General features: G+C 34.9%; 1 protein-coding gene across 4 annotated transcripts; it reads right to left on the bottom strand.

The window, feature by feature from the left end:
- Positions 1-365: 365 nt before the first annotated feature.
- On the bottom strand, positions 366-7278 carry LOC107778789 (uncharacterized). 4 transcript variants are annotated; one of them, XM_016599098.2, is made up of 6 exons: positions 7124-7255; positions 6135-6303; positions 5255-5574; positions 3452-3556; positions 3310-3357; positions 366-840 (listed from the first exon to the last, which is right to left on the bottom strand). In XM_016599098.2, the coding sequence occupies exons 3-6, from the start codon at positions 5513-5515 to the stop codon at positions 601-603; spliced, it is 654 nt and encodes a 217-aa protein (XP_016454584.2). In that variant the 5' UTR covers positions 5516-5574; positions 6135-6303; positions 7124-7255; the 3' UTR covers positions 366-600. The 4 variants fall into 4 exon arrangements, with proteins under 4 accessions (XP_016454584.2, XP_075104194.1, XP_016454583.2 ...); XM_075248093.1 differs by lacking the exon at positions 7124-7255 and adding an exon at positions 6996-7097; XM_016599097.2 differs by lacking the exon at positions 6135-6303 and having other exon boundaries at positions 7124-7278.
- Positions 7279-27564: the final 20286 nt, after the last annotated feature.

Here is a 27564-nt window from a genome sequence, read left to right as displayed (position 1 = left end):
GAATAGTATTATGTGTTGTTATGAAAACTGATTTTATTTCGTATATCTGAAAATTTCCCGCAAATATTCTTCATACCCTGTCAGTGTATACTAGTGGCTGATCAACAAACTGCAACTCTACAAATGATAATAAGAGGGTTTTGCATCCATTAAAATAGCTTTTTCCTAATTCTTTTGGGGTGAGTCCGTGAGTAATAGAACAAATGAATCCCTAAACTTATTTCATTATCCATTTGTTCTGTAAATCCAGCCTTTAATGAATATTTGACCTTAGTAAACTGTAGCAATATTCAGGCAGATATTTACCAGCTTAAACAATTTATAAGAGAAATTCTCAGTGCATAAAAAGAGGAAGAGAGGAGTAGTAAAGGAATAAAGTAATTGCAGATAAAAAGAAATGAAATGACTTCCAAGTTCCATCATCATATTCTATATCGGGTGACAGACACCAAATATTACAGCTTCACGAAACAATATAAATTAACAGAAACATGAAGTCCAAATAACTCTGATGTTCATTGCAAATGAAAATCTCTATTTACATTAGAGGTAAAGCAGAATACATAAAACAACCTAAAAATGTGAAGAGTGTGAATTCCATCAACAAGTTGATGCAATAGCCTCCAGCAGAGCAACTAGAAATTCCATTTGTGTTTCCTGATTCACTCTGTTAAAGGTAGGAACATGGACAAAGATAGACTTGTGACCTTTTTGCTCTGCAAACCGGAGAGAATGGTAATATACATAATTGCACACGAAACGGCCTGCATCGTCAGACATTGTTACTTCAAAGCCTTTCTTCTTTAAGAATTCCAGAATTGCCTCGGCAGAGCAACATGTCTTCAACCACCCAAATATAATAGATTAGGAATTAGGGCACAAGGAATACAGGCAAAGAACTTATTATCAATGAGAAACTGATTAGTATATGCAAATTTTGGAGGAGTTCTCCTAGACATAACATTTTGATACAGACCGAAGGCTAGCCAAATTATTATATCTTAACTTTTTCTACTTTGTGCATTTTGTCGACGTTTGATGCATTAAATCTCCTTCCCCATTTAGCCATATATTTGCAAGTATCTTGTTAAAAGTAATCTTTTTAGAAAAATTCTTCTCTTCTCTCAACCTTAAAAATCAATTTCTCACAAACAAAATTCAAGATGACCTCATCTATCTCATCTACATGTCACTTCATTTTCAAGGGCAATTTGGGCTATTCTATACTTTTTCAGCTACTTTTCTTTTTTCTTTTTAATTTTCTTTTGCCTTCGAACATTCTTATGGAAGTTCCGCTGAACTCTACTCAATGCATTCAATCATTGCAGGTCTATTTTTTGAAACTCATATAATATTACGTCCTCATAATATTGATTGTAGTATTGGTTGCTCATTTTTCTTTACAAATTAGATCCAGGATTTGCATGAAATAGAGGTCTTTTCTCCTTTTTATTTTTCACTTATCCTAGCTAAAAAAATAAACGGTAAAGGGCCAAATATACCCCTCTACTTTCGAAAATGGTATAAGAATACCCCTCGTTATACTATTGGGTTATCTATACCCCTGCAGTCATACTTTGAATTCAAATATACCCCTCATTTAAACGGAGGGACACGTGTCATCGTCTTGTTGGTCAACAACAACAACATACCCAGTAAAATCCCACTAGTGGAGTCTGGAGAGAGTAGAGTGTACGCAGACCTTACCCCTACCCCGAAAAGGGTAAAGAGGCTATTTCCGAGAGACTCTCGGCTCAACAGAAGAGACAATAATATCAGGAGAGAAACAAAAGAAAAGGCCTGTAATAACAAAAGATGCGAGAAAGATAATAACAGCAACGAATAAGTGAAAAGACAATAACACAAAACTATGCAAAACAACAATATGAACACAACATAGACCGCTAACAAACCTAAACAAAACTCTATCAGACTACCCGGTACAAAGAGGGAAGAACTCTCGACTACCCCCTAGCCTACCACCCTAATGCTCGACCTCCACATGTTCCTATCAAGAGCCATGTCCTCGGAAATCTGAAGTCGCGTCATGTCCTGCCTGATCACCTCGCCCCAATACTTCTTAGGCTGCCCTCTGCCTCTTCTCGTCCCTGTCAAAGCCAACCGCTCACACCTCCTAACCGGGGCATCTATGGTTCTCCTCCGCACGTGCCCGAACCACCTAAGCCTCACTTCCCGCATCTATGGTTCTCATCGTCATGTTGGTCAATTATAATATCTCTTAATTAATTAAAAAGATCCATTACTCATACACGAAAAATATTATTTTTTTTTTGTAAAAACTGAAAAAAACTGAAATTATTTTTACTAAAAACTGGAAAAAAAACGAAAATATTTTTTTTTTCAGTTTTTACAAAAAAAACTACCTTAAGAAAAAACTGAAAAATATTTTCTAAAACAATGTTTTTGAAAAAACTGGAAAAAAAAAAGCTGAAAATCAATTTTCTAAAGCAATATTTTTGTAAAAACTGGAAAAACTGAAATATTTTTTACTAAAAACTGAAAAAACGAAAATATTTTTTTTTCCAGTTTTTACAAAAAAACTGCTTTAAAAAAAGCTGAAAAATATTTTCTAAAACAATATTTTTGTAAAAACTGAAAAAAAAAAAAAACTAAAAAGCAATTTTCTAAAGCAATGTTTTTGTAAAAACTGAAAAAACAAATATTTTCTTTTTTTTCAGTTTTTAGTTAAAAATATTTCAGTTTTTTTCAGTTTTTAATTGCTTTAGAAAATTGATTTTTAGCTTCTTTTTTTTTTCCAGTTTTTACAAAAATATTGTTTTAGAAAATATTTTTCAGTTTTTTTTTCGTTTTTTTCAGTTTTTAGTAAAAATTATTTTTTAGTTTTTTCTAGTTTTTACAAAAAAAAAATTATTATTTTTCGAGTATGGGTTATGGGTCTTTTTAATTAATTAGGAGATATTTATAATTGACCAACAGGACGATGACACGTGTCCCTCCGTTTAAATGAGGGGTATATTTGAACCCAAAGTATGACTGCAGGGGTATAGATAACCCAATAGTATAACGAGGGGTATTCTTAGACCATTTTCGAAAGTAGAGGGGTATATTTGGCCCTTTGCCGAAAAATAAATGCATATACTTATTTCAAAGAGAACTTCTTTTCAGTTTATTGAGCAACATGCATATAAACATGCCAAGAAAAAAATTACTACTTTTTTGCCTTTAGTTGAATGATGTATTTTGTTAGCACAAACGAGAGAAATATAAGATACTTCTTCATCTAAATTAAGCAGATTTAGTAAATATCATATGAGGAATAGAAAAGACCTTTCTTGCTTGATTTATTCCTCCATCTTCCGGAACAATAGGCAATCGCTGTGGAAAATAAATAAGCATCTTAGCATCACGAAACATCAAGCTAGCTCATCTCAGCCTACTTCATTTTAGTCATGAAATAAAGACACCCTACCTGAGGTTGCCAACCAAGCTCATCTGCACAACGAAATGTGGCTTCATTCACTGCCAGCCTCTCAATTGCAAACTTCGTTGATCCACTGTTTACTCCAAGGTGAAGCTGAACGGATAAAACAAGACTTTTATATCAAGAACACTGTTTATTTTTCTCCAAGCATTCCCCCTGTGTGTGTGTGTGTGTGTGTGTGAGAGAGAGAGAGAGAGAGGGGGGGGGGGGAGGGGGAGGGAGAGGGAGGGGACGGGGGTTAGGAGCAGGCATAGTAAAACGCAAGGCCATCAAAAAATAGCACATCAATAATGTATGCATGATAAACTCTCCCTACCAGACTCAAAGTTCTCATGCAGGGCTGAATTTATGCTGTTTTCATCACTTGCACATCTTCTCTCTATAATCCTTGATTTCAAGGTCTTCTAATCTTCTTTATATCATAGCTATATGGTTAAGCATTTCCGAAAAGAAATCCAATCAAAAGCCTTCACAAACACTGCCGCAAAGAGTGTCCCTCGCGGACTCTTTCCAAGCATCAAAGGGGCTCTCCTATTGTTTGCATATTGAAGACCGGATATGTACCACCAATTTCTATGGATTTAAGTTGGCATGCTAGAATGCCAAATAATGGTTATGTATCCTGATATCCCACAAAAAATTGGTAGCTAATTGTTGAGAAAACCAATTAGCTAGAAAGTTAGGCAGCAATAGGGCTTATGTTTTGACCTTCTTTTCCCTTCAGTCATGCACTCTCAATCCAAAGACTCAATTGCTAGTCTCTTGGTCACAAATTATCATCTGTTCGTATGTTTTTACTATTATGTCTGAGATGGTAATGGAACTAACAAATTAGCATCATACTATCCAAATAAGTTAGTCCGTGAAATTTGGTCTTCCACAAGGATAGAGAGTTTATCTTTCAGTTATCCAATTTTAAACCTCCAAAGTCTATGGCCACAAGTTCAGACATAGTTGCACGGTCTGATGCATGCGTATTTGTAGTCAAATTCATCTACAAGTGTCAATGAAAGAAAATGGAAAACTAACTAGCAATAGCTGCTCCACCCAACTTCCCCAAAGAAATCGTTTAGCAGCTAATTGCCAATTCCATAACCAACTCTTATATATTTATTTTTTGATAACCGTAGTGTTCGGACCAGCTTGCGCGCACCTCGACTAATTCCACGATGTACCTACTACTTCTCAAGCAACAAGTATCAGGTAACTCTGTCCACCAAGGCGGGAAGAAATCACCTAGTGTCTTTGTCTCCGCTGGAATTTGAACCGGAGACTTCATGATTCTCAACCCACTTCATCGATTACTAGGCCACACTCTTGGGTGCAGAACCAACTCTTATATTGAACTCAATAATATAAGAGTTGATATTATTGAACTCAATAATAGAACCAACTCTTATATTATTGAGTTCAATATACCTTTCCTCCCAGTGCTCTGTCCTGAAGAACAAACCACCATTGTTCCATTTCATTTTATATTCGGCGTATGTGGAATTTGATATTAGACTAGCTGCAGAATGCTCTAGGCTGAAACTAGGGCAGGAAATAGATACCTTCTAATTCCACCAGACTTGAATAAGCCCTCAATCTAAAACTATAACGAGTATCGATCATTAGGTCACCACAATTCATTTACCCAAGAAAATGTCTACAATTCGGATGTAGTAAATAAAATAGAAAGCATCAGCAAAAAAGAGAACCACACATCCAATTATTCATGCTTCATTAATGTGCATAATTTGTGTATATTCCTGCAATTTGCTGCATAAAAAAATTTAAAGAGGTTCTAACCCATATGACTTGTCCATTATTTGAACTGTTCTCTGAAGAGGACTCTGACTCTATGACCTTCAACAATGTCGGAAGTCCACCCTCTCCAGCAGTTTCAAGAACAGTACAGCTACCCAAGGTCAAACCAGCAGGTAATCCTCTCTTTTCAACATAATCTTTCAAGCTATTAACTGTCGTCTCCGTAGGATTCTGAGCAACACCGTGAAATTTCTTGAACCCCGTCACATGGATGGTCACAGATTTTGGCTGTAAAGATCCCATTTCCTTTCTCAAAACAAGAACACGATTCCTAATACTTGATAGCTTCCACAATTAATTACCTGTTCACAACAGCCTCTTAATCTTGATCAAACATTAAAAGCTCTTAAAAGCAACACTAAACATTTCAGTATAACAAGACAAGTACATTAGTAAAACTGGCCCCATCCTAGTTTCATACACAAATACAAATTCATTATAGCAATTAATAACGAGTTATGCCACGCATATTAACTCCTGGATTTTGACAGACAATCAAAATGGGCAGAAGACAACAACAACAACAACAACAACAACAACAACCCAGTATAATCCCACTAGTGGGGTCTGGGGAGGGTAGTGTGTACGCAGACCTTACCCCTACCCTGGGGTAGAGAGGCTGTTTCCAAATGACCCTCGGCATCCTTCCCTCCAAGAACTCCCCACTTTGCTCTTGGGGTGACTCGAACTCACAACCTCTTGGTTGGAAGTGGAGGGTGCTTACCATCAGAGCAACCCACATTTTCTATATTTCAATTCAGCACACAAAGTAAAAGTTAAAAGAACATTTTCGGTGCTTACAAAACAATTGACAAGGGAAAAACAAAAACCACGATAGCTACATGATTAAACATATATTCACCTTGTTATTCATTAATCCCCCTTGATTTACCAGGGCAGTCCCCGACCACATTTTGCATACCGAGACTAACTCATCTTTCTGATCTGACCAAACAGCCTAACCCCATTGGAAATTAAATCCTAAACCTGGCATACAAGTCTGAAGCCTGCTTATCTACACAAGGTGATTCCTGTATATACTCACATTGCAATGAGAAACAGGGTGTATATACTATTCTAAAAGCAAAGTCAAGCTCTTAACAAAATACCCATCAAGCTACACTTTGGAACCAGATTAAGTAGAACACACATGAAAACAAAAGGAAATTTAAAAAAAAATAGGAAGTCATAACTTTAACAAAGAATCAGCTGCATAATTACGCAAATCTCCAAAAAGAAAGGTACACAACATAAAAATTAAAAAAGTGACAGCTACCCAAATTTACCAGTTTGAGTAAAATCAAGAACACAGAGCTACTAAAGGCAAAAGGCAACTGCTTAACAAAACACCCATCAGATGATAATCCTGAACAACTTGGTAAAACCAGATTAACAAGTGAATATAATTGAGGGGAAAAACAAAAGATCATAACTTTAAACAAGGAATCAGCTGATAATTACACCAAAAGGTCCTGAATTTCCAAAAAAAATAATGTTGCATTCATATATACAAATAAAAACAACTTATATTACCCAAAGAAAAGAATTACGGTGAAAATAAAGACTACCCATATATATACCAATTTGAGTGAAATTAAAAAAGCAAAAGACCATAACCTTAAACAAAGAATCGGCTGCATAACTGAACCAAAAAGTCCAGAATTATCCATAAATAATATTACACTCATAAATACAAATAAAAACAACAATTTAATAGTATTACCCAAATAAAACAGTTGTCTAGAAAAATCCAGATCACATATTGGAAACATAAAGACTACCGATATACTATTCCAATAAATCAATATTATTGAGAGATATTAGAAGACAATTTCATGAAATGGGTTTTACCTTAATTGCGTGGAGGCTTATTCCAGTTCTTTCTTTTCTTGGGATTGTCAAATACAAGAAAACAGAGAGAACAAAGTTGGTGGTAGCTGTATAGTATTTGATTGCCGGTACAAAATAAGATAAAAGACTGATCCAGTGTTTTATTTATTAATATACGGCGACTTTAGCTACTCATTTGTTTTGTCTGCTACCCTCTTCTCGTAAGGGACCCGCTGTTGGATTGCTGAACGGTGATTGATTGGACTCATTATACCATTTCTACAGTCTTTACTTATGCCAAGCTTCTTTTTTCACTTTCTTTTTTACTTACTTACTAGTCTCACTATAAGTATAAGCTTGTTGCACGTGCTCTCTTCTATGACTCTTGAGTATAAAATTTTACAAAATTTTAAGATTTGTTCTTGAGTCATAAATTAAAGGTTAATGAAAAAATTGTAACTTCTTCAAATGATTATTGTTGATCTTAAAAGGAGAAACATAATGCCATTAAAGTTTGTAACTATATTCAAAACAAAATCTAATTTAAATTTATAATTTTAATACTTCGATTTCACAAGTTATTATACATCCTTTTTTTAATTTCAATAAAATCATACAATTTTGAAGATTTTGAAGTTTTTTTAATTTTTCTTTAAAGCTATATGTTATGTTTATTATAAAAGACACAGCATACGCTAATAGTATCCCAGAAGAAATAAAATGTCGAATTCATGTTAAATGAGAATTACAATTTATTTTTTCAATTCTCATGGATCTTGTAGTATTTTAACTTTAATGTGTGCTTATAATAAATTCTCGTTTTAATTGGACATTTTTTAAAAGTAAGTATGATTTTATTCAAAAGGAAAATTTTAATTGTTTATATTTTTTAAAGATTCATGAGAAAATTGTTACTAAAATAATGTTCTTGTATATTTCTCTAAATTTTTATCAATGTTTTATTTCGGTATGTTTATAAGCGTGCTCATAAACAGCCAAATTGTAAAAACCAAAAATTGCATTTGTAATTTCGTTGTAGCAATTTATGTGTACGTGAGTATAAAACATACTTTTTTTTAATTTGGTATTACCCTTATTCAATTCTCTGGCCAAAACAATATTTAAGAAATACTGCGGAAGATTACAAATATACAAATTTAGATTAAAAATTGAAACTAACAATATAATGGACCACCTTAAGGATAATTGGTCCTTGCATAATTTTCTTTCCTTTTATTTTGTGAACAATCTTAGTTTTTAATTTTTTTTTATTTATATAAGGTAACTTTTAATTGATTTTAGAGTCCTAATATTAAATTTTCATATATATATCAAATAAGGAACAATTTAATAAGTCAAATTTTAGTTGATTTTAAAATCCTAAATATTAGGAAAGTAAATTAAATGATAATTTTGACCAATATAAAATATATTTTTAAAAGGAAAAAATGGGCGTTTAGCTAAGAGGCTTTGCGTTTTTAATATAGTATAGATTTAGTAGGCGTTTAAATAATATTTAGTTGAAATAATAAATAAAAAAAGAAGTACTTGAAATTGAAAGGTGAAATTTGCAAGGAAGTATTTGCAAATTGTATGTAATTTGATGATTAATTTTTATTTATGCCAAATTAGTTGATTAACGTGTAAAGTGTTTCATACTGAAAAATTAAGTTTGAATCCAAATTTCAAGTTAAGAATAAAGGATGGTTCAATTCTTCATTTAATAATCTCCTTTTCCATTTTCCCTTTTAAATGAAAAAAGAAATTAAGAATAAAGGAATTTAACATCCAATCACACCTGCAATGGTATATAAAGTATTCTTACTTTGCAATAATTATATTTTTATTTTTATTTTTTTAAAAGCTGGCGTTAGTTTCATGAAGTCTTTCTGAAGAAAGTTTAAAAATATTGTCAATTAATTTGATAACTTAAATACAATAAAATTAATTATGAAAAGGATTTTCAAACAGATCTTCGTTTTTTCTTCTCTGAATTTTCTATTTTTCTTTGTTTCATGTGACATTTCTGAATTCTAAATTAAGCATTTTTACCCGATTATTTGATCTAATCCTTTTTTACCTTTTTAAAGTTGAGCTAATCTATTGTTATGCTGCCCTTCCTATTCTTTATGACAGCTCTTGACCATCATGACTTTTATTGGTTAGTTGTATATAATTATTCGATATATTTACTTTTTATTTTAAACGGAATCAACAGAAAATTTTGATTTTTGAAATACGAGAAATTTATACAAATATATCATGTCCAATGGTTACAGAATTCAATTTTATAACATCTCTTATCCTTATAGATTCCATGAACCGATAACAAAAGGCTAAACTCACGATTGATTAACGAACTAATTTTAACTAGAGAACAATGAAATATTTATAATGAAAAAAACAAAGAACGTGTTGAGGTACATTAGTGAGATGTAAACGAAATGCACATGCATATCTGTTAGAAACATACCACAAAGGATGTGGTTCAGTAAATGGGACTACTCTTCCCTTAATCAGAGATCTTCGGTTGAGTCATGGGTATGAAATAATCCTTAGTAGGGAACGCTTCCTTCCGATTGGGATTCTACGCGATGCGAATCCGGATATAATCGGGCTCCAATACGGATACCGGATGGAAAACCAAAAAATATATATGTTAGAAACATTAGTGATCAATGATTGCCGAACACTTGTACCTAACCAATTATACACTTTTACATCTATGATTAAAATGGTATACTTATTTAAGCGGTAGTTTGATACAATGATAAAATAAATAAGGATACCCCTGTGATTAGATATCCCACCTTTTTATATTTTTACCGAAAAAATGTTACAGTTGAATTTATAACGTGGTTTATAAACACGTGGATTAAATTAATTCGATAAAATAAAATAACAAAAATACAAACATAGTAAATAAGGATAATTGAAGAAGAGACAAGCCTGAGCCTTAGAATATTCTCACCATGATCAATAATAATTGAAAAACCTCGAACGCACTTGTATAAAGCTTAAATGAATGAGAAAAGGAATATTAGTCATTAGTATTTCTTGATGTCTTACAATAGAATGAAAGCCTTTATTTATACTATAGCTATAGGGTGCATGATTACAAATTATGCCCCCTTAATTACCAATATTAATTTATAATAAAAGATAATTAAAAAGTGATAAAGAATAATAAAGGGTAATAGAGCCTAATAAAGGCCAGAGGAAACTTGGGGTCTTTGTAACATTTCTATAGCAGTCATATCTTGAATTGTCCCTTATCCGGTCACAGGTTTGTATCTGGTGTCACCATGGTCATCCTTGACACATGTCGCTTCTTAATTTACCCAACTCTTGAGACCGATTTTTGCCGTCTACATATAGTCCCCCCACTTTTCGGTTACTCACTGTGATATGACCGGATAGTGGACAATTTTATCCTTTCTACCTTTGTCATTGCCTCATTAAATACCTTGCCGGAAAAATTCAATGGGGATAGAAACCAAACAAAGAAAAAAAGAGTGAAGAACTTAGGGATGCAGATGACAACTCCATCACTTATTTTTTTCTTTCGTCAATGATCGGTTGGTGTTAAAAAAATATCACCACCACATAAAGCTTAATCTTAGATATTTAGTGTTCACTCGGAGTTTTTAATCTCTTGAGTTTTGACACTTGGGTTTTTAGTTGTACCCGAAACGTTTCTTTGAGTTTTGACTCTTGGGTTTTTAGTTATACCCGAAACTTTTATAACCTCACAGCCTTAGAGACCGGGGATGTTAATGACCAGGAATTTTGTACTTCTAGTTTTGATAAAAATTCAGGAATTTAATGCTTCCAATTAACTTTACGATCGGGAAACAAGACATCTGATTTTCAGAAATTTTATTGGATGGATTCATAAGAGAGGGCCCTTATATTTACGGTGCTTATGAAGAGGACGTCTCCTATTCATCCGAGCACAATTATTTGGATTCATAATCCTTATTTACTTTTAAGTGTGAGCAAATTTTAAGAATAATTTTGTTCATTCAGACACATACGAGAATATTTTAGAAGGTGCAAGTTTTGCTTCATTCCATTACTTGGGCGTACACAAGTATTTACAATTTTGCATACACAACAGTGTACAAAATATGAGCAAAAACAAATTGCAAGAGAATTGCGGTTGGGCTGATATTTATTGGGTCTAGCTGGTTCTTGATTTCGATTCCTTCTATTTATTTTTTTCCCGGGGCTGATCTGGCATTCCCCAATCCTTTATCTAGCAGTCCCAGTCCTTTTATTTATTTCGGAGCCAGTTTGGACTATTTTCGATATCTTGTACGGACGATTTGTGAGCTATCTCCAGATGCTTTTGGTACTTATTGTTGCGGTTTCTGTTTCTCTGATGTAACAGTCCCCAGCGTCCGTAGATGTTACAAGTTGTTTTCGGGCGACTTGCTAGGGGAACGCTTCTCCCTCCTGTTAGTCTGTGACCTTAATCGATATGGTTTAAACTGGTGTCTGGAATGCCTCTGATCAAAGTTCAGTTGACCTTAATTCTGGATTGTAGAAGATATCAACAATTACCTCATCATCTTCTACGAGAATCTTTGACTCGTACATGTTATGAACATCTGCCCATGTTGTTTCTTGAAATTCCAACAAACTCTTCTTCAAGTTCCTTGAGGCATCGGAGCTTGAGGGATTAAGACCTTTGGTAAATGCTTCCACCGCCCATGCATCCGGTACTGCCGGCAACAACATCCTCTCCTTTTGAAACTGGATTACGAACTCTAGTAACAATTTAGATTCTCCTTGAGCGATTTTGAATATGTTTGTTTTCCTACCTTGGACTTTTCTTGCCCCTGAAAGTGCAAGAGAGGGGTGAATTGAAATTTTTTTTTCTTTTGCGAGGTAGTCAACTAACTTGTGTTCTAGTCGACTGGGATTTTCAAAACTAAATATAAGAAAGTAAATTGCAGAAAGTAAATGACACATAATGTTTTATACTGGTTCGGATTTAGAGTGAATCCTGCGTCCAGTCCCCTTGGGTTGCAAGGGTGATCTATTTCAAATATGAAGTGGCTTAGTACAGATGAGTTGATATTGTTATACACCAACAGCCTTTTGGTCACTTTGTTCTTCTCTGCTATAATTGATACAATGCCTCACCAGTGTTCTTTTCTCTCTCTCTCTCTCTCTCTATTCTCTTCTTAGTTACACAAAAAATCTATGACAGACTACAATACTTGTTTGAAGTAGAACAAAGAGATTGATTTTAGTTTGATCAAAGTATATGAATCCATGACGTCTTCTGTAGAATATATATAGTAAGTTGGTTCCCATTCTTCACGGCGTGATAGTGAAATGATTATATGGTGAGTTGGTCTTCATTCTTCATGGCGTGATAGTGTAATGATTGAGTGACGAGCTCGAAACACACACCTAAATTATGCTCGCTAGTCAAAGATAGTATAGTATAATATTGTGTCCACAGGGATTGGAGTTAAACAGTATTTTCGTAGTTCCTAGCTTGATTGCTATCCAGGAGAATCAACAATCAAGATTTATATGATTAATAACTAAAATTAACTAAGAATCTAAAGTTATTAACTAATAACAATCGAAACAAAGATTAGCAAGGAAGTTATGAGTGGGAGAAAATAGGGGTTGATAGGTTAGGCGCAAGATAATTATTTGGGATCTAATTCTAGATAATTCACTACTGATGTTTAAGTGAGTCTCTCGAATTCACTCAATTATTAGTTCAACCGTTCAGCAAAAATTCCTCTCTCGATTAAGTCTTAACCTCACAAGATGAACCAATTTAAGCATGTGAAGATATACAAGAATGCGTAGTGGATTGGTCTTTAGGAAAACCTCTTTCGATTATTATCCTAACTAGGTTTAATCAATAATTCAACTAGCCTCTTTCGATTACTAAGAAGAATTAATAAACTCAACCAACAATATAATGCAAAGATATCACAAGTTATGCCTCTCTCGATTACATGAACAATTGAATATAGATGCAATAATTAAATCATTCAAAAATACTTCAATACATAAAAACTAGAGTTATAATCCACAAACAATCATCAAAACACTAAATCCATCAAACTCTAAAGAGAACTACTCCATATATATGGAGCAATTCATCACAAATATAATTAAACGATAGGAAAACATAAATTCAATCCAAACTCGGGTCTTGAGTAAGGAAGGAATAATGAAATCCATATGCCCGTGCTCTTCCAACTCCTCCTTAGCCTCCTTAGGTCGAATATGTGTCAAAAGTCCAGGAAATAATATTTTTCCATGTATTTATACCAAGTAGGGTCGGGTCGAGACAAAATCACCTTCTCTTAGCTGAAATAGGATTTTCACTCTATAAACATTGCACAGGCACGCTGCATGGGGTGACACGCCATGCTGGGCATTAGTGGGGAAATCCAGAGAGTTGGTTCATGACAGGCAGCAGAGAAATAGGCAGCCGTGGTGCCCCACGCGCCGCGGCAGTGCAAATTTCTCAGAGTACGACTCAAATCTTGCGTTTTGATATCCAGACTTGGTCTTCGACTCCCGAACACGATCCCGGCTTAATCTCTTGGGATTTTACTCAGACTTTAAAGCTCCAAAATACTCAAATTCATTCCACAACATCTACATAGCTCGGAATCACTCCTACAAGGCATAAAACACATAATAAGTGCAAAACACTATCAATTAAAGCTCAAATACAAGTAAAGTGCAGTTAATTAGAGTGCAATAAGCGACTAAAATACGTAATTATAGCCTACCATCATTAAGCAGCAACCCAAGGGAGTTGATTTGCAGAATCAATCAAGATGATTTTATTCTAGAAATAGAATGGACTTTTCCTTTCGTTGCTTCCTTGATTTCCTTTTCCTTGCGAGCCGTTGGGGAGAATATTCTCAAAGGATCTTCTATACTGATTGATTGATGCCTTCCGTAAATGGTTGATTCGAATATCCACATGATTGATCTTTTATATTGATTAATTGATCATTTTATGTTGATTGATTTATGCCTTCCGTAAATGGTTGATTCGAATATCCAGTTTCCATAAAACTATGGGTGTTTAGCGGGCGGGCTGGGACGGACTGGACACAAAAAAAACCAGCTGTACTTTTTTGGATTTTTTTTGTCCGTCCGGGTTCGGGCTTAGCGGGCTGGACCGGGCCGTGGAATTTTTTTTTTTAAGTAAATTTTATTTTTCTTATTCAATGTTATTGATACTTAAGTGTTTGCAAACTTTTAAGGCTTAGAATTAAACTTTGAAGTTTAAAGTTTTAAATTTGAAATTTGAATTTTATAATTTTAAAATTGAAATTTGAAAGTAAGCGGCTACAAAAAATTATTTAATAAGACCAATAGGCAATATGTAAGGAGCAAGCTCCGAAGACTTTCATTTGATATTTTTATTGAATAATATATAATACTTCAAATTAAGTTGCAAGTTCTTTTTGATTTTGTTATTTTTGAACTTGCAAATTAAAAGTTTACAACAATTATAAAAAATAAAAAAAATTTATTACATCACATGCTTTGCATCATTTTTGTAAGTTCATCCATATCAACATGAGGTTCTTGGTTTCCGGCATTGGTTGAATCAGAACTATAAACCATTATATCTCCAATTTCTTGGTCCTCCGCTTCATCTACCTCGTCACGCCCTTGATTTCGTCATTCTGATCTTATCCAATCTCTGAAGCACACTAGAATTTCCAAAGCGTTGCTACCCAATGAATGACGGGTATCTCCTAGTTGCTGCCTTGCTTGGCTAAATGTGCTCTCTGATGCGACTGTTGAAATTCGCACATTTAGCACGTCTCGAGCCATGGCCGAAAGAACAAGAAATTGATTTGAGTTGCTCCTCCACCAACCCAGTGGTAGAAATTCCTTTGTGCGGGGCTCTGCTGACTTTTGCAAGTAGAATTGAAGTTCATCAATATTCCTGCTACTGGTTTGTTGATGCTCCCCTAGGGTAGACCAAATCAAATAATCTTCAACACCATCATTATCATCCAAAGCACTGGTCCCAGATGTTGAAACTGAACTTGAAGGAATATTTGCATCTACAGCAGAAGAAGCATCAACAATGTTAGCATAATAATTATATAACGTTTCTAAATATTTGTGTAGATCAGAAATACAAGTGTCAATATCAGGAGTTTCAGTTGGTCCAATATCCATATAAGAATATAAAGCAGTGATTAATTGGCGACAAGTGGCTATTTTGATAGAAGGGTTTAAAATAGCACCAATTAGGTAAATAGGGGGAATTGCGTAGAAATATTTTGTAAACTTATCTAGCATAGATTTAACAACAGAAGTATATCCTTCTTTCTTCTTCAAATTATGTAGTAAAAGAGAAATTTTAGCAATATGAACTAAACCATTTGCAATAGTCGGATAATAAGCTCCAAAAAACTCAAGTGTAGCCACATAAAATTTTTGTAAAAACTTTACAACATCTTCAATGACATCCCAAGTTCTAGATGTTAACAAACGGCTAGGATCGGTATAATAAGAATTAGCAACTTCAGTTATAGGCATTCTATCTTTATAACAACATTTTAAGAATAAATAAGTATAATTCCACCTAGTAACTATTTCTTTAGGCATGAGTCTTGGTTTTAGTCCATAGTGTACATATTTTTCTTTAAATGCATTTAATCTAGCACTTCTATTATTTCCTTGAATTACACCGCTCTTCTAACTAAAGTGATATCATCTCTAAATAATTCAAGGCCACTCTTCACAATCAAATTATAAATATGACATGCACATCTAACATGAAATATTTCAGGAAGTGGTGGGTGTAGATACAATTTTAATATTATAATAGCAGCATTGTTGTTAGAAGCATTATCAAATGACACACACAAAACTTTTTCTGTAAGATTATAAAATATAGCAACTTCATGGATAGTATTACTTATAAATGCACCAGTATGATTTTGATCTTCATCATATTTAAAGCAATAATACGTTTTTGCATACAAAAATTATCATCTATCCAATGGCATGTAACAGTCAAATAATCATTACCATTTACAGCACGACCAATATCAGAAGTAAGAGAAATTCTACAAGAAAGACTGGCGAACAAATAACGTATATATGCATTTACAGCACGACCAATATTAGAAGTAAGAGAAATTCTATAAGAAAGACTGGCGAACAAATAACGTATATATGTTTGATAATGTCCAAAAAGCCTAAAGATATCAGCTCTACAAGTACTTCTAGGAATACCTTTAAATAAAGGGTTATAAATTCTTTGAATATAAGTAACAAGATATGGTGAAGCAGCAAAACTAAAAGGTAAATAACCTAAAACAATCATTTTAGCTAATTCTTCCCGATCTTTCTTAATATCGTATTTACCCATTAAACCTCAAGTACCCGGGTTAAGTTTTTGTTGCCCATCTTCCTCATCTACTCCACAATCAAGAGGGTAGTTGTCTACCATGTACCTACGAAGTTGACCTATTCTCCTTCCCTTACCGGTCTCATGTTTATAAATATCCTTACAAATTCTACATCTTACATAATTTTTATCTTCTTCTAGTCTGTCAAAAAAATTCCAACACTTACTTCTTAATCTTTGATTCTTCTTAATAGGGAGGGGAGGCCTACTTGTATTACCACGACTTCCACCCCTAATATTTTGAGTTTGACTAGCATTATCAGGTGTAGCTTGTGGTGTTTAAAGATTATCAGGTGATGGAGTATCATCTAAATTATCATCTAAATCATCATCTATACCATAATTTTCTTGAAGTTGCTCATAATCTACATTTAAATTTTCAGGTGAACTTTCAGAAATATATGTAAATCTACTAGAAGAACAAGCACCACCTCTTGATCTTTTGGAAGTTTTCTTACTACCACCTCTACTAGTGCACGTTTTTTTTTGGCTGCTCTAAATATATCCTTTATGTAAATTAAATTAATAATTCTAAATAATAAAATAAATGTACACCTAAGAAGAGAAAGATACAGAACGAATGTACCGGGATTCCGGATGCCGCATTAAATTTGATATCAAAAATCAAACTTCAATTGATAGATCGATACTTAATAGTTGATACCACACTTCACTTGAATACTTGATATTTGATAATAATAATTTTATAATGGCTAAACTAAATATTTGATGAAACTTGAAATAATAGGTAATTGAGAATTTAAGAACAATAATCAATAATATCAAGAGAGAATTACAGTAGTAAGAGAGTGAATTGTGAGAAAAAATAAAGAAGAAGGGGGGTTATTTATAGTTTTTAAAAGGTTAAAATTATAATTTATCAAATACTAGTGGTGTGGGGGCTATTTTCTTAAGGAGGTAGGCCGAAATGGCTATTTCTGCAAAAAAAAAGGGCCGTTGGCCAACTGTCATATTTGAATTTGACCGGTGGCAACGTTCAAAAAAAATAAAAATAAAAATAAAAACCGTTAAAAACCAGGCTGAACCGGGCTGTAGCCCGTTAAAAACCCGTTAACGGGTTAACGTGCTTAGCTAGTTCCGGTGCACCGGTATCAAAAAACTGTTAGTTTGAAACCCGCTCCCCGCCCAACCCGTCCCAGCCTGCCCCCCACGCTACAGTACTGGGCTGAACCGGGTTGTAAACGGGTCAGCCCGGCCCGATTAACAGGTATGCATAGAATGTGCAGTTATAGCTTGATTCTTGCCTCCTTGATTTGTGCTTCCAGATCTTCTGCTAGAGTCTTTCCCATTCTCATAACATCCTTTGGGATTGGTTTCCTGTAAGTAGAATTAAGTTATTGTCTATCATTAAAATCCAAATCTAACAATCTCCCCATTTTTGATGATGACAAAGAAAACTTAATTCATTTTACTTTCCTGTTCTAGTCATCTCCCCCTCAACTTGGTGTGAGGTAAATTGAGTACTTGGAGTTGACTCCCCTTTATTTGGGCTTCCCCTCATTCAGATGCCAGTAGTTGTCTTTACTCAGTCGACTGAGTCGTATCCTGCAAGTTAGTATTCTACTTCTCGCCATTTGGCATCAATCAAAAAGAGGGCTATGCAAGATTAACTACCAGCAGATAAGATTAGTAGACAGTATACTTAATTACAATCATCCACATAGTATCCAAAAAAATGCAAAAGAAAATTATCCACAGAGACTAAAAGAAATTGTCTAAACAGCCATCACAGATTTAACGACGGAGGAACTAGGTAAGGGTGTTGCAGATAGCTTCTTTGAGGCGATCAAAGCTAGCGTTCAAAGTGATTGAGACTCCATCTACTCGATCATGCACCACCTTGAAAGCTTTCATTGTCTTTTCTGCTATTTTCAACACCATAACTCTTAACTTGGACACGTCAGAACCTGTTGCAATTGCATAGATATCTCCAACTGAGAATGGCCAGCAGTAGTTCTTTAACGACAGTCAGCTTGTCATTGAGTGCAGTTATCTTTTCAAGTAGCTCTGGATTATTGATGTCAGTCTGAGGGGTATCAACCTTTACCTTGGAACTGGAGGGGATCACTTTTGCTTCAACTTCATGCTTCTTTACCCAAGTGCCATCCACTGCGACATATCCCATACTAACAAATGTCCTGTTGTTATAACACTTAGAAACAGATACATAGGGATAGTTAAAAAGAGGGATATTGAAGGCCTCGAGGACGTGAGTAATGACCATCCCGTAGGGTAAACTTGAGGGATCTTCAGCACATTCAATCATGAAATTTATTACCCAGAAGGATAATTTCACCTTGTGCATGGTAAGAAGACAATAGACCCAAAAGGTGTCCCTTTGAGACATAGTGGTGTAGGAACCAGTTCTGGGAAGAATAGTGGTGGCAACAATGTGGGCGAGAATACGGGTTTCAAAATTGATGTCATTGGGCCCTAATTGATTTGGCAGGAGATCAGACAGGGAATCATCAAGACATTCTTTGGCTTGTTCAAAGACACTTCAAAATTATCAGGCTAAGAGTTCTTAAACAAAGCAAAGTAACCAGAACTTTTACACTTAAAAGGGTATCCAAAGTAGAACAGTCTAGAATAATGTGCTGACCTAATATGAGAGACTCAATTTTATTAGATTTTTGGGAGCAAAGATTTGCATAGAACATGCAAACTAAGTCTTCATAGACCTTTGGAGTAGGGCTGGGCATATATCGAGTAAAACCGATAACCCGAACCATTAATTATTTATTGGGTTAACAGTATCGGGTTATTAGGTTAACGGTTCGGTAACGGTTTAGAATTCTTTCACTATTGGGTTATCGATTCGGGCCTCGTTTTGCTAATTTTGTTAATGGGTTAACCGATAACCCAATAATAATTAATAAAATTATGACTTTACCCTTAAGTATATACATATGCTAGGGCTTCAATTCATTCTCTCCTATTCTTTCTTAGCCGCACTTTTCAGTTGCTTCATCTTCATTATTCATAGACCTTACTAGTTACTCCTAGCATAAGTCTTTAGTCTTATACATTAGGCTTTTAATTTCTATAACAAAATTCATCTTCATATAGGGATTGCTCTATAGTTTCTTTTTTTAGGTTAGGCATTTGACAAACGATATCCAGTTTATCTTGGACTGTTTGAGGCTTCAACGCTTGTGGAAGTGCAGGTATTATGTGAAACAAAAATTCTAAATCAACTATTGTTCTTATCATATCGGAGGAGGCAGCTAATGCCTTGGAACATTTTGTGGGAATTGCTGCAGTTTGATAAGTATTTATCCACTGAATATTTGGTGAAGCTATAAGGATTGAGTAGTTGTTGTCTCGTTAACTTGAATTTGAACTGTTAGTACTATATGTTTGAACTTGTTAATTTTAAGATGAAATTGCTACCACTTTGTATTATTATTAATGTATTTGGACAACTGTTGTTGAAGAATTAGTATTATTCCAGTTGTGGCCACTGGACAAAATACAGAAATGGGTAGTATACTATATGTGAATTCTTCTTTTTTTTGCTTAACTCTAGTGAATTGTCTTCTCTTTTTTGCTTAACTCTAGATTGAGTTATCTTATCGGATAAACCGATAACTGAACCGATAATGATCGATACCCGATTAATCAATACCCGATAACCAATATCTTATTAGTTCAGTTATCGGTTTATCAAATTTGTAAACCGATAACCGATATGCTAAACCGATAATATTTATAACCGAATCGAACCGACCGATGCCCACCTCTACTTTGGAGGGGTTAAGGCAAAGAAATTTTTCCAACCTTGAAAAGTGAAAAAGTATTTTACCTTGCAATTTAGGGCTTCCATCTCTTCCAAATTGATGATCCTTCCATAAGCGATTGTCTTACCTTTGAAGGATACGAACTTATCTCTATTGGGAGAATCCCAATAGTTTAATTCGGACTCCAGTGCACTGTCCAGGTCGATCTTCACTTTCTTCGGAGTGTACGTTGTTGTTCCTTCTTCCATGGGTCGCTTCCCTAGTGCCTTTTCTGCTCGAGCATTATCAGAGATGATTTCTTGAGAAGACGAAAAACCCTCAGAGTGATCAGAGCCAATAGTGACTGGTTCTGATGGTTGAGAGGGGGGTTTTGCTTTGGACCGAGTACTTTTGCGAGTGGAACCAAAAGGATTTCTTGAGGGTTTAGACATTGGAGAGGATGATTGAAGGAAGTATGCAGAGAACTTCAAGGAAGAGGCGGGCTTATAGAGATAAAGAGGGGAGTGAAGCGACATGACTGAATCGACAAGACTGGAGGGATAGAGAAAGGAAAGAGACGTGAATGATTGATTCAGTTTCCATCTCGGTAAGCCAAAAAGGCAGAAAGAAAGGCTAAAAAACGGAGGCTCATTATTAATGCAACAGGCAGTAATAATAAAGTAACACAATAACAAAAGATTTTTACCAAAAACTATTTTGATACACAATCTTTAAAGTAAATCAAGAAAACAGGATGTGCTATTGAAGATGAGGCAGGTAAGATTATTCTTCCAGGTAAAAGGTGCGGAAACGTCTACATTCTTGATGGCATTGAAAATCTAAATAGTCATATCTGTTTAGCATCCATATCCGATGATCCATGGCTCTGGCTTAAAAAACTTGGTCATGCAAGTATGCATCTTATTGAAAAGCTCTCCAAGTATGATTTAGTTATTGGTCTTCCTAAGCTTAATTTTTCTAGAAATCATGTATGTGATGCATGTCAAATTGGTAAACAAACTAGAAACTCTTTCAAAACCAAGGACATTATATCTACTACCAAGCCTCTACAATTGCTTCACATGGATCTGTTTGGACCTACTAGAACTGCCAGCATTGGAGGTAAACAATATGCTTTTGTTATTGTTGATGACTACTCACGCTTTGCATGGGTGATTTTCTTATCTCATAAAGATGAAGCATTGAAATTTTTTGAGATTTTCTATAAAAGAATTGAACGAGAAAAGGGGCATCTTATAGCAACTATTCAAAGTGATCATGAAGGAGAATTTGAAAGTAGAGTTTTTAAATAATTCTGCAACGATCAAGGATATACTCATAATTTCTCAGCACCTAGGTCACCACAGCAAAATGGAGTGGTTGAACGTAAGAATAGAACTCTACAGGATATGAAAAGAACCATAATACTAGAACATTCTCTCCCAAATCATTTCTAAGCAGAAGCAGTTAGCACAACCTGTCACATTCTCAACAGGTGTTTGATTTGACCTATTTTGAAGAAAACTCCATACGAATTATGGAAAGGTAAGAAATCCAATATTGGATAATTTCATCCTTTTGGAAGCAAATGTTTTGTCCACAACAATGGCAAGAACAATCTTGATAAATTTGATCCAAGGAGTGATGAAGGTATATTTCTCAGCTACTCGAATAATATTAGATATTTTAGAATCTATAATAAGTGTACCCTATGTGTAGAGGAATCAGTTCATGCTATTTTTTATGATAATAACTCTATGGCCGAGAAAGGAGATTTTGCAGGTGATGAAGAGATCAACCAAAATCAGCTAAAGATCAGTGAAGAGAAAACTTCAAAAGAAACTGCTGACAAAATGACTGAAATCCCACAGCCGACTAATGAAGGAATCAATGAGCACGATCAATCTCAGAATGAGTCGACTAATCAACGTACTGAAGCAGTACCAAATGAGTAGAGAAGCGAACCAGAATGTCCTCAGAAGTTCATAATTAGAAATCCATCTGATGGAATGAAAACAAGAGGAGCTTTAAAGAAAAAGGCCAACATCGCACTCATATCTCAAATAGAGCCAAAGAAAGTTGAAGAAGCCCTGAAAGACTCAAGTTGGGTACATGCAATGTAAGAAGAACTTGATCAATTTGATACAAATCAGGTTTAGACATTGGTACCCAAACCAGCTAATGCAGCAATCATAAAAACCAAATGGGTATTCAGAAATAAACTGAATGAAGAAGGTAAAGTTATCCGGAATAAAGCAAGGCTAGTCACTCAGGGTTACTCTCAACAAGAAGGAGTCAACTATGATGAAACCTTCTCTCCGGTAGCACAGTTAGAATCTCGTATTTTATTAGCATATGCTTCTTTTAAAGGTTTTAAACTTTTTCAAATGGATGTTAAAAGTGTGTTTTAGATGGCTTCATTGATGAGGAGGTTTATGTTAAACAACCTCCCGATTTTGAAAACTAACAGTTTCCTTATCATGTGTTTAAGTTGACTAAGGCTCTATATGGGCTAAAGCAAGCACCTAGAGCTTGGTATGAAAGACTTCATTTTTGGTTAGTCATGAATTTTTGAGAGGTAAGATTGACACTATTCTTTTTATCAAGAGATCATCTTCTGGAAATTTCATTATTCAAATTTATATGGATGATATTATATTTGGAAGTGCTAAGCCTATTTTATGCAAGGAATTCTCACATCTCATGCAAAATGAGTTTGAAATGAGCATTATGGGAGAATTAACTTTCTTCCTTGGACTCCAAATTCATCAATCAGATGAAGGGATCTTTATTTGTCAGACAAAGTACACAAAAAAGCTAATACAAAAATTCGGAATGGACAATGCCAAGGCGATTGAGACTCCCATGAGTCCAGCTACATCTCTTGACAAATATGAAGAAGGAAAATCAGTTGATAAATCAAAATATCATGGAATGATCGGATCTCTACTCTATTTAACTGCGATTCGTCATGACATAATGTTTAGTGTAAGCAGATGTGCCATGTTCCAAGCAGCTCCAAATGAGTCACATTTAACTCCCGTAAAGCGAATTATTAGATACCTTATTGGAACGACTTCACATGGATTATGGTATCCACGTCTTAACAATTTTAAGCTTGAAGGTTTTTCATATGAAGACCTTGCCGCTGATAAAGATGACAGGGAAAGTACAAGTGGAGCGTGTCAATTGCCTTGGCAAATCACTTATTTCCTGGAACAGTAAGAACTAAGGATCAATTGCACTGTCTACAACTGAAGCTGAATACATTGCCATTGGGCAATGCTGTGCTCAACTACTTTGGATGATTCATCAATTAACTGATTATGATCTTTTGTTTAAGCCTGTTAAAATTTTCAGTGATATTTCTAGTGCTATATGTCTTTCAAAAAATCATGTGCATCATTCTAGAGCAAAGCATATAGATATAAAGCATCATTTCATTAGAGACCATGTTCTTAAGGGTGAGAATTATCTTTTATTAACACGAAAAATCAATTAGCTGATATTTTTACTAAGCCTCTTTTAGAGGATATGTTTAGAACCCTTAGGAAATTACTTGGCATTATCACCTTTTCCAAATAAGGCTTTAGGTTTCCGAATTGAGAATTTCCTTCCGAATCAACTCCGAACTTCCCGGAATTCAATTTCGACCACATGTTCAAGTCATAATACATGAAGTAAAACTACTCAAGTCATCAAAATTCCGAACGATGCACTAGATCTCAAAATGACCGGTTAGGTTATTACATTCTCCCCCACTTAAACACATGTTCGTCCTCGAACGTGCCAAGAACCATTCCGAAGTTGACCAAGATCTCTGTTTAACACTTCGTGCACCTACCCGTTCCACCACAGCCCACGTAAGCACATTAGCTCGTCATGTGACTGGAACACGCACTGTCTAGATACCATTTTTCTTTGTGACTCTTCCTGTGGTGTTTCTACAAAATAGAATTATCATCTTCTTTTAGGTACCCAAGCTTGCTTGGGTCCTTGTTGGTTAGTTTTATTAGAATCGGGGTTGTTTTTGGGTTTCCAAATCCATCCTGAGACATTTGATTTACAAAATCTACAAAATGAGTATTTATGACCAATTTTGTTACAGTAATGACATACAGGGGTTGATCACGTTTTCGATCTCCCACTTGTGCTAGTACTTGTGGACTCAGTTCTAACCAGTCCTTTTTCAGTTGACTTGTAAGTCGCCTGGTTAGATTTGACAGACTGTGACTAGTGGACTTGCGCATGGCATTAAGTTGCATTTGTAAATCCTGAACTTCATCTTGAAGTACATCTCTTTCAATTTCACAGACTTCAAGTTTAAGTTCACAGTCCTTCTTTTCCCTATTGAGTCTCCTTAGTTTATTCAACATTTTTTACACTCCTTTAGAGTAAGGTCAAGAATATCCTGCAATTCATTACATCTATCACAGTTATATGATCTTACCTCGCTTGTTTCACCTCGTGCCATGAAATAATTTTCAGTATCTTCTTTGCATTCATCGTCTGATGCATCTTCATCAGTCCAGCACCCAGAGTATTTGTTTGTGTCGTTTTCCGAAATGATCATGAAGCACATGTTTGTTATTTCATCGTGTTCTGAACTATCTTCATCACTCTAGCTTCTGAAGAATTTATTTTATTGAATCCTCTGGAGACTTTTCTTTTAAGATCTGGGCATTCATCTTGAACATGCCCATAACTTCCACACTCATAACTCTTTCTATCATTCTTGTCTTGTTCATTGTATTGCTTAGTTTGTCTGGGTGGAAAACTTCTCCTTCCTGTGTTTCTATACCTTCTCATTAATCCATCCATGTTTCTTGATACCATGGCAATTTTTTCTTCAAGAGCTTCTGGGGGTTCATCAATATCATTTTCAGGTCCTTCAATTGTAGCTTTGAAGGCAATTATTTTCTTCTTTTCTTCCTGATTTGTTTTCTTGAGATAGGTCTTTTTGAATGCTATAAGATCTTCTCGTAGTTCATCATATGAAAGTTTGTTTAGATCTTGAGATTCGAGTGCGACTACTTTTGTCTGCCAAATGGTAGATAGACTCCTTAGAATTTTTCGAACTTGATCACCACTTGAGTAGGATTTACCAAAAGCTTTTAGATCTCCAATGATTTTGATGAACCTTGCAAACATTTCCTCAACGGATTCTCCTTCTTTCATCTGGAAGAGTTCATAATCATGAACCAATATTTTTATCCGAGTTTCTTTCACTTTGCTGGTTCCTTCATAAGTGACTTCCAGTTAGTCCCACATTTCTTTGGTTGTATCACAACTTGAGATTTTTTCATACTCCTCTCCACTTATAGCATTATAAAGTTAATTTCGTGCTTTTGCATTGACCTGAACAACTATTATTTGCTCGTCTGTGTATTCATCTATATCTTCAGGATCAGCGGGTGGTTGAGTTGTTGTTGGTAGTGGATAGTTACCCTTTTTGATAATGCGTTATACTTTGACATCATAGAATTTTGCATATATTTTCATTCACACTTTTCAGTGAGAAAAGTGTTGTCTATTGAAATACGGTGGCCTGACTTGTGACGTTCCTTCTTGAAAGAGTGCTCCAACAATTACTTGATTTGCCATGATCTTTTCTCACAAGTTGTTAAGCAAAAAGTGTGAGACTAGCTCTGATACCAATTGAAAGTGCAAGAGGGGGTGAATTGAAATTTTTCTTTTCTTTTGTGAGGTAATCGACTAACTTGTGTTCTAGTCGACTGGGATTTTTAAAACTAAATATAAGAAAGTAAATTGCAGAAAATAAATTATACAGAATATTTTATACTAGTTCGGATTCAGAGTGAATCTGACGTCCAGTCCCCTTGGGTTGCAAGGGTGATCTCTTTCAAATATAAAGTGGCTTAGTATAGATGTGTTGATGTTGTTATACACCAACAGCCTTTTGGTCACTTTGTTCTTCTCTCTTATAATTGATACAATGTCTCACCACTGTTCTTTTCTCTTTCTCTTCTCTTCTTAGTTACACAAGAAATCTATGACAGACTACAATGCTTGTTTGAAATAGAACAATGAGATTGAATTTGGTTGGATCAAAGTATTTGAATCCTTGGCATCTTCTGTAGAATATATATGGTGAGTTGGTCTCCATTATTCATGGCGTGATAGTGTAATAACTGAGCAGCAACCCAATGGAGTTGATTTGTAGAATCAATCAAGATGATTTCATTCTAGAAATAGAATGGGCTTTTCCTTTTATTGCTTCCTTGATTTCCTTTTCCTTGCGAGCCGTTGGGAGAATATTCTCAAAGGATCTTCTATACTGATTGATTGACGCCTTCCATAAATTGTTGATTCGAATATCCACATGATTGATCTTCTATATTGATTTATTGATCATCTTATGTTGATTGATTTATGCCTTCCGTAAATGGTTGATTCGAATATCCAATTTCCATAGAACGTGTGGTTACAGCTTGATTCTTGCCTCCTTGATTTGTGCTTTCAGATCTTCTGTTAGAGTCTTTCCCATTCTCATGATATCCTTTGGGATTGGTTTCCTGCAAGTAGAATTAAGTTATTGTCTATCATTAAAATTCAAATCTAACAGCCCCAACATGAGCTTTAAAAAAAGAATCTGCAAGCATTTCAAAAGAGTCAATCGAATGCTCAGGAAAAAAAGTACCATGTTAAAGCACCCTTTGTTAGGGTTTCGCCGAATTTTTTAAACATAACAAATTCAATCTCATGCGGGGCCAAATTATTTCCCTTCATAACCGTAGTATAAATTGTGATATGATCTCGTGGATCCGAAGTTCCATCATACTTCGGAATATCGGGCATCTTGAATCTTTATTGGAATCAACTCTGGAACCGCACTTGGTTTGAATGACAATTGTGTATACTTCTTTGAATCTGGTCCCTTCAACACCGGCGGTGCTCTCGGGATCTGATCCATCCGAGCATGGAACTATTTAGCATTTTGGTCCATTCGTTCATTCATTTCCCTCATGAGTCTCATGAGCTCGATTTTGAAAGGATCATTAGCGTTGTTGTCATTTTCGGATCACTACCTACACCACCTGCTTCATTTTTATTAAAACTGAACTTCTCCCTCGAAATGACGTTACCGGTTCTTTACGTTGTTTGATTTGTAGGCATGCTGGGAGGGGCTCGAACTCCTCCATTAGAATTATTGGAAGCAACCGAAAATGTTTGCTCCAACTCCGTCATTACACGATCTTGTCTTGAGAGATGATTCATGATCTCCCTTTGCTGCACTCTCAAAACTTTAATAGTATCGGCAACGG

The sequence above is a fragment of the Nicotiana tabacum genome, chromosome 24 (genome assembly GCF_000715075.1).
Source record: "Nicotiana tabacum cultivar K326 chromosome 24, ASM71507v2, whole genome shotgun sequence".
Lineage (NCBI taxonomy): Eukaryota > Viridiplantae > Streptophyta > Magnoliopsida > Solanales > Solanaceae > Nicotiana > Nicotiana tabacum.
Note: the sequence above shows the minus strand (reverse complement) of the source record. Positions and strands in the feature narration are given on the sequence as shown.